The sequence below is a fragment of the Fundulus heteroclitus genome, unplaced genomic scaffold (assembly GCF_011125445.2).
Source record: "Fundulus heteroclitus isolate FHET01 unplaced genomic scaffold, MU-UCD_Fhet_4.1 scaffold_39, whole genome shotgun sequence".
NCBI classification, from domain to species: Eukaryota; Metazoa; Chordata; class Actinopteri; order Cyprinodontiformes; family Fundulidae; genus Fundulus; species Fundulus heteroclitus.
This window is the reverse complement of record NW_023396803.1, coordinates 126,351-137,519: the sequence shown is the minus strand read 5'-3', so window position 1 is coordinate 137,519 and position 11,169 is coordinate 126,351. Positions and strand designations below refer to the sequence as shown.

The following is an 11,169-nucleotide window of genomic DNA, read 5'->3' as shown; positions in this document are numbered from 1 at the left end:
CTTTTTAAAATACAGTATAATAATTAAAGGCCACCATTTTGTAGAATATTCTTGTACTTCACCTTTTCCCCATGTTCTAGTGGGTCCCGTGGAGGCTCTGACATAAAAGAACAAAGTAAATATCAAATTATTAAAATGCAAAAATACATACTGTAGAAAGTGATAGAAACATCTAACATGGACAGTATTTATACATTTAATTTGTCTGCTGCTTTTTGCCAGCCCTCTCTCCTGGCTTTAGCAGACTTTGGGGTGTTTCCTGTCGTTTTAATTAATGACTCAAATTCGGCATAACCTTCCATTAAATGCTCTTGTTCTGCTTGGGAGAAAAACTGTGGGCCATATGTCTATGCTGTGGGCATTCGTTGGCAATGCTGGTCAGCCAATAGCAACGTTGCTGATGTTTCTACTATCGATACATTTCCCCTTTTAAAGCGACACATGAACGCGCAGTTATCTCAGATAACTCAATCCAGCCATACTATTCATGTTCGAAGAACCCAATTAGCCGGATCATGATTAGCCGGATGAAATCATCTTGGATTTCTCATTTGATCTTGGATGTTTTAAGCAACGTAGGCCTATGAAGAACGGACCCCTTGTGGTTCTCTACGTAAATAAAACAAAATCAGAAAGAAGCCAAAATTATCTGAAGGCTCTTAGTTAAACCATAATAATATTAATCATACTGATAGAAAATCCCTCTACCGCCCAGCAGAAGTAGCAGCAAATTTTTTTGTCAATGTTGTTATTTAGTAGACTTTAGATGCATTTACCTCATGAGCTCTTTTCACCTTGTTTTGAGTAGTGTGTTTCACTTAACGTGAATAAAACCAAGAGTGGCAGAAAAAGGATTGGACAAATACGAGTGTTTCCATTGTTGAAATAAAGCAAGTTAAAATCCATCAATCTATTTTATCTTTTAATAAAAGTGTCTTGTCGTTTAACAGTGCAAACACACCATTCTATTCTGTTAAATTTACAAAGCCCATAGTGTTCCTTTTGTGATTTTTATTTTGTAGAAACAAACATAATACAAAAATATGTAGCCGTAAATGTTAAAAAAGCTTCCAAGATTCAGTAACGCTTCCAGGATTCATTTAAATATTTGGGCTTATGCATAATTCATTAGCGAATCCTTCTACCCTTATTTACAGTTCTAGTCTCTCCGAGCTTCATTGAACGTCACAGTAGGATGAGCTGCTCAGTGAAGATGGCGGACTGTATACGTGTTCCTCAAATGTTGCTGGTGTTGTGCATCTTTTCATTAGCACTTCAACTTCGAGGTGAAATCACCGGCGTCGGCAAAGTCGTTGCTAATGCTGACAGCCCCCCAAATCCCGCCGCAGTTTTGGGACCCTTGGTAAACCCAGGAGCTGCTGACAGGAATCAGGGTGCGGGGGCCTTGATAACTCGGAGGCGCTTTGCCGGCTGGAAGTTATCTGATGAGGCGGCCTGTAGGGAGGATTTGACCCGACGTTGTCCGAAACATTCCTGGAACAACAACTTGGCGATATTAGAGTGTCTTCAAGACAAAAAAGAGGTAAATGAGTGCTGTTGGGGGATGTAGTTTCACACCAGCAGCAGGGTGCGCCCGCGTTAGCTGCTGCTAACTTAACTCGCCCTAGCGCTCGTATTTTAAGAGGCTCATTCAAAACATCAGTCAAAACGAATCGGGTTTTAAGTGATAACCTTTTTTTACTGTGAATTGCAATGCAAAACAAGCTAGAGTACACAATAACATGGAGAGAAAACAGACTCAATATAGGCGTGTGTCTGTAATCATTCGTACGCTGTGTAAACCTATTTGTGTGTATATTTGGGTACTTGTATGTGTAAAACATGATTTATAAACCCTTTTTAAGCATTATGTGCGTAACTTTGGGTATTTGTAACTGTGTGCTCAAATGTACATACAAATATAAAAAAATATAATGAAATAAATATAAAGAAAATTACAGAATAAAATGATACACACATTTACTCATACGAATGCAAATCCTTAAATACGTGTGCATGACTCACCTATTGTACACGGACAAAGCTGATGTTACGCACAGATCATTTAAAAGTGCAAAAAGGGTATTGAGACCACTGAGCTATATTAGACACTGCAGTGCTGATTTTGCCGAAAAACTGAAGTCACAGGCCGCCATCTTGCTACTCCCTACTCTCTCAAAATCTCATAGGATTTGGTTGCAACAACAAGCAGTTTTCTGGCTGTGTGAAATGTACAAGACTGGGGGAAAAAATGTATGTATATATATATATATATATATATATATATATATATATATTAGGGGTGGGACGCGATTAAAATTTTTAATCGCGATTAATCGCATGGCTGTGAAGTTAATTAATCGAATTAATCGCATTTTAATCGCATACTTGGAAACAGCAGGAAGTAACTTTTTCCACATGGATTTTGAATGACAACACATAAGCTTAATAAACAAAATATTGTTTGTTTATTTTTTTTAAATAAAATTTTAAAATTTTAAAGTTCAACATATTTAGGAACGCTAAACTCAGAAATTCAGGTAGCTCTATAGGTATAGGTAGAGCTTAATACTGCTTTTTAAATGCAAAAATGCAATACTCTCAAGTACATTCAGAACAAAAAGCCTCTGAGGCTTTAACACAATTCGTGGATTTATCAACAGTTCAACTGTTTACAAAAAATAAGTCAGAAATTCAGTCCAACTCTTTATAACATTGGCCATTCAGACAGTTCAGTTCAACATAAAGTGACAGTGATTGACCTCCAATTTTCCCCATTTGAAACACAACTGGCCAACTGGCCTCAGGATACACATTTAACTGATTACTTCCTCTCTTTCAGCCAGTTGCTGAGACATACTAGCCTGTTCACATTTTCGGAGCTCAGGGCTGCCCTCTTCTTTTGAACTATATTACCTGCCAGGGAGAATAATCTTTCGCAGGGTACCGAAGTGGCAGGGCTGCCTAGATACTTGCGGGCCAGGACAGAGAGCTGTGGATGGGCTCTCTCATGAGTGGACCACCACTGCAGTGGGCAGTCTCTCTCACTGATGGTAGGCTCTGCCTTGTAGCGGGCCAAGGCTCCTTTGGGCCCATCTTCATCCTCTGAGTCAGAGTCGGAGTTATACAGCAGGAGGCTCCTCTTCCTTGCTGGCTCCTCTGTGCGTTCCGGAGTGGCTCTGCCTGGTTGTTGTTGCACCAGTGCCTCAATGCTGGTCCACACCTCTCCTCGCTCTCCTCTTGGTAGACACTTTAGGTCCTAAAGATCAGAAAAAGAATCAGAATCAGGTTTGTGGTCACATTAATCAGAGATTTACAGAGTACAAGCTGGATGAAATTCATTAGTATACATGGTTTCCATCATCCAGAATCTCCTCTACTGGTTGTGCCTATGGTCAAGTCTAAACTGTCCAAATTAGAACTGCCCCAACAGCATCTTGTTTTAAAAAGAAATTAAAATAGCATTATTCTCATCTGCCTTTGGTAATAGTTGGTTAATTATCTTCAATCCATAAAAACAACATGGATTATTTTTTTCTGTTTTCATTTTTTTTACTCTTTAGCACATTGAATGACAATTATGTATGATAATGTGCTATACAAGTCATGTTGATGTTGTTATTCCATAAGAGAGGGGAGGGGAGGGGGCCGAGGAAATAAAAGAGTCATAAGCAATAAAAGAGAAAAATAAAGAAGACCATTACACACCTTAAAGCGAGGGTCGAGTGCTGTAGCCACTTGTAGAAATCTGTAATTTAGGGCATCCTCACGCTGAGACAGGTCCTTTTCAAAAGCAGCCTTGAACTTCACCACATAGGCTGGGTCATCATCTGAGGCCTTCATGGTGCGGGTCAGGTGGCGGAGAGCAGGCAACACAACTGAGCATGACACATAATTCTCACCCCCAAGGAGCTCTGTCACGTCTCTGCAGAGGATGGTTAATCACTCAATCAATATCATTTATATAGCACATTTTACACTACTGTGATTCAATGTGCTAAAGAGCAGAGAAAGACAAGAAAGAATGGTATTGCAATTGTCAACTCTACAGGTAAATAAAGCATGGATTAATTTCTGCAAACTCTGTTTACATACAGCATTTTTAATTTATGCAACGTTCCTAGGTGCCAAAACGTTGATTACAGTGACACATTATTTTGCCATTTAATATTGGATTAAAAACTTTATACTACAGTCATAGTGATATTAATATTATTCAGTACAATACATTTTGGAAAGGCAATTTAAATTATACAGGACTCTCATAGTCAAGTCATAACGTTTTTAATCCCATTAATGAACGTTGATGAGTATTTACCTGCATGGGGAAAGTAGGGTTTCGAGCCTCTGCAGTCTGTCCCATTCTGCTGCATTCAACATGGTGAGCTTGTGCTTCTGTTTGGCGAGCGTAGCCTTAACAGCATCTTGGTTTTTCAGCAGACAAGAGACCATCAACAGGGTGGAATTCCACCTAGTGGGAACGTCCTGTATCAGTGGCTCGTTGTCTTGGCCCAGTTGTGTTTGTTCGTTGTGCAGTTCCTCTGTGTTTGAGGGGCTGTGTTTAAAATGCCCAACTATCTTACGACATCTCGCCAGTGTGGCTGTGAACCCGCTGTCACTAAGACAAACTGTGATCGTCCTCTGTAACATGTGAGCAACACACGGGATGTGCTGAAATGTGAGCTGTCTCATTGCAGCGATCATGGTACGGGCACTATCTGTTCCGATTGTGGTGACTTTCTGTGTGATTTCCCAGGCCTCCGTCACAGACTCAAAATCTTCTGCCACGTTTTCAGCAAAGTGCCTCGTGGTTATCTTCTTGATGGTTAAGGCAAACGAGTGAAGGCGCCACTTGTTGTCAATAAAGTGTGCGGTCACGCCGAGGTAATTTGCGTTGCTGACTGAGGGCCAGTGATCTCCAGTAATAGCGACGCATTCGGCTTTCTTCAACAAATTCTCCTTCTCCCCCTTTTCACTGTCGTAGAGCTGCTGGACCCTCTTTGTCACCGTTTTTCTACATGGCAGCTCATACGTGGGGTCAGACAGGGCAATCTGAAGAATCTTTTCCAGCCCCTTATCTTCTACCACAGCAATGGGTCTGCAGTCGAGAGCCGCCCAGTAAGTCAGCGCGTTGGTAATTTTCTCGGCCTTGGTCTTGCTTACCCTGCCCTTGAAGCCAGTCAGCTGGTGTAGTGTGGGTTGTTTCGTCTTCCTCCCAGTTGGGCTAGCTTCCACGCTAGTATCTGCCAAGCTAGCTGCTACATGCTTTGCGTTCAGGTGATATTTGAGGCTTGATACGCTGCGGTGATAGGCGAATTCCTTGTTGCATAATTTACATATGACCGCGCTCTTATCGACTCTTCCCTCCTGTATTTTAAAACAAAATTTCCCCTGCAAAGGACCAACTAAAATGATTTCATCTGCTTCGTCTAATTCTTCCATGGTTGTCTCTCCTTCTAGTTAAAAGCAACTTTCTTCTCTGTTCTTCTTCTTCAGTTTCCGTCCGACGGTATTCTGGCCATAGTTCTAATGCTGCCCCCACAGGTGAAATAATTACTTGGGTGAAATCCCAAACGACTTCCAGGAGACTGTGGTGTGCGATTAAAATGCGTTAATTTTTTTAACGCGTTAATATTTGTGTGATTAATTAATCGAAATTAACGCGTTAATGTCCCAGCCTTAAAATATATATATATATATATATATATATATATATATATATATAACTTCTAGTTATCATGGAATATATAACTTCCAGTTATCATGGAATATATAACTTCCAGTTATCATTGCCTTGGGTGACCCTAGTAGGGTCACCCAAGGCAGACAGGTCCTAGGTGAGGGACCAGACAAAGCGCAGCCCAAAATTCCCCATTATGATGAGCAAGATTATTGGATTTCGTGTTCTCTCGCCCGGATGCGGGTCACCGGGGCCCCACTCTGGAGCCAGGCCTGGAGGTGGGGCACGTTGGCGAGCGTCTGGTGGCCGGGCTTTTGCCCATGGAGCCTGGCCGGGCTCAGCCCGAAGAGGCGACATGGGTCCCCCTTCCGATGGGCTCAGGGAAGGAGCCTGAGCTTGTGCACGAGGTTGAGAGGTTCCGACTAGAGATAGTCGGACTCACCTCAACGCACCACTCTGGCTCTGGAACCTGTCTCCTTGAGAGGGGCTGGACATTCTTCCACTCTGGAGTTGCCCATGGTGAGAGGCGCCGAGCTGGGGTGGGCATACTTGTTGCCCCCCATCTCGGTGCCTGGGGTCCGTTCTTCGTACGTTGCTTAAAACATCCGAGATCAAATGACACATCCAAGATGATTTCATCCGGCTAATCATGATCCGGCTAATTGGGTTCTTCGAACACACCTGTTGTTTACGATTAGTATCACTGGATTGAGTTATCTGAGACAACTGCACGTTCATGTGTTTGTTTAAAAGGGGAAATGTATCGATAGTAGAAACAATGATCAGCAACGCTGCTATTGGCTGTTCAGCAAAGAACGCCCACAGTTTTTCTCCCAAGCAGAACAAGAGCTTGGAAGGTTATGCCCAATTTGAGTCATTAATTAAAACACCTCAAAATCTGTTAAAGCCAGGAGAGAGGGCCGGCAAAAAGCAGCAGACAAATTAATGCGTAAATACTGTCCATGGTAGATGTTTCTATCACATTCTACAGCATGAATTTTGCCCCTGCACGTTGGGGTTTTCCCCGGTGAACGAGATGGTAGCCTCCCTCCGCATTCGTGTGGGGGGACGGGTTCTGACTGTTGTTTGCGCTTATGCGCCAAACAGCAGTTCAGATTACCCACCCCTTTTGGAGTCCTTGGAAGGGGTACTGGAGAGTGCCCCTCCTGGGGACTGCCTCGTTTTGCTGGGGGACTTCAACGCTCACGTGGGCAATGACAGTGGGACCTGGAGGGGCGTGGTTGGGAGGAATGGCCCACCAGGGGTCCGTTCTTCGTACGTCGCTAACTCCGTTAGCAGGATTTGATTGTTGACGATTTGGCATGATCTTGGATCGTTTGGTTCTTCGAAAGACATCCTGCACTTGTTGTCATAGCAACATGTGCGCCAGCTTAAGCCTGCTCCAGAGCAGGCTTATTTCATGTAAACAAGATTAGATCAGGCTGTATAAGCGGAGGAGATAGGGAAGTCTCCCGTAGCCATGTCCATTTTTTACGACAGCAACCTGTTGCGGAAGGTGCAAGAATAATTTGCAGAGTTTTTCGAATTAATCGCGTATTGCGCAATAGACAGGATCCTTTAGCGCAGCGCGACAGTGTAATTGTAGAGAGATTTCTCTTGGTGGCTGTTATAAACAGACAAACACATCATTTAATAGCGGCTTTTAAAGAGGAAAACGTGATGTTGGAGCCATAAATCTAAAATATTTAAGTTATTTGTATGATAGTTTGCTTTTTATTTTTATCATATTCAGTAAGAAGAGTTGTTCGGGCCATTTTATTGTGAAGTTTAGTTTTACTTTGAAAGGCTTGCTTCCTGTCGAGCCGTATATTGTATTAGAAAAAACTATGGACGGATTATCTAGACACGGAGCAATACAGTTTTACCGTGTAAACTGTGGATGACTTGGAAAAGGAAGATTTTCATTTTTTATGGATAAAGATTTTTTTTTTTGTTAAAATTCCCAGTTTGCACGTGTCCTTTACCTCCCGTCTCTAAGGAATGATACTGAAATTTGGATCTCTTGACATAAGTGCCTTTTTAAAATAAAGTATAATAATTAAAGGCTACCATTTTGTAGAATATTCTTGTATTTCACTTTTACTTGTCCCCATGTTCTAGTGGGTCCCACGGAGGCTCTGATATAAAAGAACAAATAATATCAAATTATTAAAATGCAAAAATTCATGCTGTAGAATGTGATAGAAACATCTACCATGGACAGTATTTACGCATTAATTTGTATGCTGCTTTTTGCCGGCCCTCTCTCCTGGCTTTAACAGATTTTGAGGTGCTACCTGTCGTTTTAATTAATGACTCAAATTCGGCATAACCTTCCATTAAAAGCTTGTGTTCTGCTTGGGAGAAAAACTGGGGGCATTCTTTGGCCATGCTGAACAGCCAATAGCAGCGCTGCTGATCAATGTTTCTACTATCGATATATTTCCCCTTTTAAACAAACGCATGAACATGCAGTTGTCTCAGATAACTCAATCCAGCCATACTAATCATAAACAGGTGTGTTCGAAGAACCCAATTAGCCGGATCATGACTAGCCGGATGAAATCATCTTGGATGTCTCATTTGATCTCGGATGTTTTAAGCAACGTACGAAGAACGGACCCCTAATGTTTAATAAACCCAGTTTATATAACTTAGTTGTTGATGTTTTCTCTGTGGCAGGTTGCATTTGACAGTTTATGACTTTTAAGTGTTTGATTCTGTTTGTTACGCTTTTGTTTTTCTTATTTCTGCCACGTATCATCACAGATATTCCATATTCTCCGACAAGAGGCCCAAGCTGATGCTGGAAACTGTCATGTCTGATAAACTTGCTGCTAGAGCCTGGTGTGAATCACAGAGAAGTTGTGTGGAGGTCCTGAGCTTCCGTGATACGTAGAGGAGGTTCTGGGGCTCTGCGGCCTTTGGATGATGCTGGTTTAGTCACACCGCTGGGGTTGTCAGAATGGCTATGTGGAGAGGATGTCAACTGTAGGCCAATCTTAAAAGCTTTGTTCAAGTTATGAGAAAATTCCAGAAAAGGAACACCTGGGCTTTGTGGAGAAGAGGGGGAGGTGGTTGCAGTCTGGATCGGTGTTTGTGAGGATGGAGGTTTTTGGTTCTCTTTGGATGATAAAGGGGAGTCCTCTCTTTGTCCTCCTGTTGAGATCTGGAAATCCTCCTGTAATTCTCTGTGGTAGCCTCTTTCTCTGTCATCTTTCTGGCTATCTTTATCTTGGCTTGTTCGGGCTGTATTGGGCTTATCATTTGTTTTGGCACTGGTTGAGCTTTGTTTTGCGACAAAGCTGATGGTGCATGGCTCACAGACTAGACGATGTTTGAAATCAGCCGTTTTGCACCTGACATATTTAGAGAGAAACCATCTCTGTTGAACAGATGCCTCCTCTCCCAAAAGATGTTAAAGTTGTCTGTGAAGGTTACAGTTGTTTGTTTGCATGTTTTTTTCCAGTAATTTGTTCAGCATCAGAACTCTGGGAAAAATCTCATCTCCACACTTAATGGGCACATGAAGGCCACTGAGAAACACCTTGACATTAAGTCCATCAACTAAATTAAGCAGACGAATGTAATCCTCTTTCAATATTTCTGATTTTCTCTGTGTGGCGTCGCCCAGGGCTTCAGCTTGTATGATGAGTTTTTCCAGGGTTGGGTGTTTTTTCATGGTCTTTGGAAGAATGTCTGATACATTAGACACCAGGGTATTGTTCAAAGGGCTATAAATCAACACCTCTGTTTTTCTTGTTACAGAAATGTTTAATCCCACTTACAGATCCATTGCATAATATCGGGGTCCTTGGCCCTGTGGCGTGTTTTTTCTCTGGTAGCTTAGAGTGAAGATTGTTGACATACCTTTTGGTTGTTGTCATGATCCTCCTGGGTCTCATGTTGGAGTGGAGCGAATCTGTTTAGTAACGGAATTCCAACATTTCCAGCAGGTTTACTCTTATCATTTGTTGTGAGAACAGCCCATTGTTGTTTCACTTTTCTGGGGACACCTCTCTGTGATCTGACAGTTTTCTTTGTTTAGGTGTGGGGTTCGTTGATCTTTTGACTTTGCACCCAGAGTGGTCCAGGGATTCTCATTTTCGTCAGGGAACTAACTGTTTGTTCACTGAGTCGTTGGGCTGGTGGTCACCGTTCAGAATCACAGGCAGCGTTGTTTCATTTCCATATGTGCCGTTTACATCATAATTCACTTCGAGTCGGCGGAGTTACAGCTCCATAACAGCTATTTTCTGTAGAAGCGTGTCAAAGTCCTCTGTGGTGAAGTGAGGCATATTTTGAATCGGGTGATTCTTCTCCATATCCACTTCATGTTGACTTCTTTCCATAAGTGTTTTTCCTTAGAACTGACTCCTCTGGGGTGTAAAGAGGCATCTTCTGTGGATTAGCTGAAAACTAAAATAGTCCACACGTGGGAAAAAAAACTGAATCATAAATAAATAAAACAAAATAAATAAAATAACTAAATCCAACTTTCTGTAGTTTTGGCTAAGAGATAAAAAGGGGATAAAAAGGCAGGAAAATGCAAGCAAGCAGGGGGGTGGGGGCGTGGGGGCAAACCATCTGCCGTTAACCTCTAACATAAAAAAGATTCCTGGATCAATATGTGGTTCTATGCTTTATGTGTCTCTGCTCTCTGACCATTCACACTGAGCCTGGTTCTGCTGGAGGTTTTTATTATTGCCGTTAAAGGGGAGTTTTCCTCTCCACAGTCGCTACATGCATGCTCGGCACGAGGGATTGCTGCAAGGCCCATGACAATGCAGATGACTGTCCACTGTGGCTACATGCTCTTTAAAGCCGGGCGTACACTGTACGAGTTTTTCAGTCGTGGTACTTATATACATCTCAAACTGTGCGAGGGAACCGCGGGGTTTAAAAGTTCACCGCTCACGATCTGTGCGGCGCTACGCTCGGACGAGACCGGACTGCTCACACTGTACGTCGTGTCCCCTCTGGGACCGCTCACTGTGGTGGCAGAGGCAGGCGAGCGACGGTAGGTGACAGGGACCCAGAGCAGGGGTTCGAGCCCAGCTCTGGCGAAGCCCGCAGGAGGCACCGGGCGTCAGGGGAACGGAGGGGAGAGAGGAGGGATGAGACGCACCGGCGGCCGCGCGGCACGGCAGGTCGCCCGGCCCGCCCCCCCAACAAGCGGAGGAGTGCCGAAACAGGAAGCAAGCGCGTTGCGGACCGCGGAGGGAAACAGGCGGCCAGCGCGTTGCGGACCGCGGAGGAGTGCCGAAACAGGCGGCCAGCGCGTTGCGGACCGCGGAGGAGTGCCGAAACAGGCGGCCAGCGCGTTGCGGACCGCGGAGGAGTGCCGAAACAGGCGGCCAGCGCGTTGCGGACCGCGGAGGAGTGCCGAAACAGGCGGCCAGCGCGTTGCGCGGACCGGACGGCTCGCCCTCCCCAACACCGGCCGGAGGTTGCTTCAGGGACGCCCGCTTCCCTCCCTCCGCTGGCGG

At 43.7% G+C, this 11,169-nt stretch overlaps 2 protein-coding genes across 2 annotated transcripts in view; one reads left to right on the top strand and one right to left on the bottom strand.

Annotated features, from left to right (window-relative positions):
• Nucleotides 1-1,199: 1,199 nt before the first annotated feature.
• LOC105923080 (Golgi apparatus protein 1-like) overlaps nucleotides 1,200-11,169 on the top strand; it is a gene marked incomplete at its 3' end in the record, with an annotated part of 52,340 nt that continues 42,370 nt past the window's right edge. Inside the window, 1 exon segment of the mRNA XM_036130875.1 lies at nucleotides 1,200-1,543. Within this exon segment, the coding sequence (XP_035986768.1) occupies nucleotides 1,214-1,543 (330 nt within the window).
• Nucleotides 2,406-4,169, bottom strand: LOC118560129 (zinc finger BED domain-containing protein 4-like). Its single transcript, XM_036130876.1, has 2 exons — nucleotides 3,709-4,169; nucleotides 2,406-3,259 (listed from the first exon to the last, which is right to left on the bottom strand). Exons 1-2 carry the CDS (start codon nucleotides 3,841-3,843, stop codon nucleotides 2,825-2,827), a joined length of 570 nt encoding a protein of 189 aa, XP_035986769.1. The 5' UTR covers nucleotides 3,844-4,169; the 3' UTR covers nucleotides 2,406-2,824.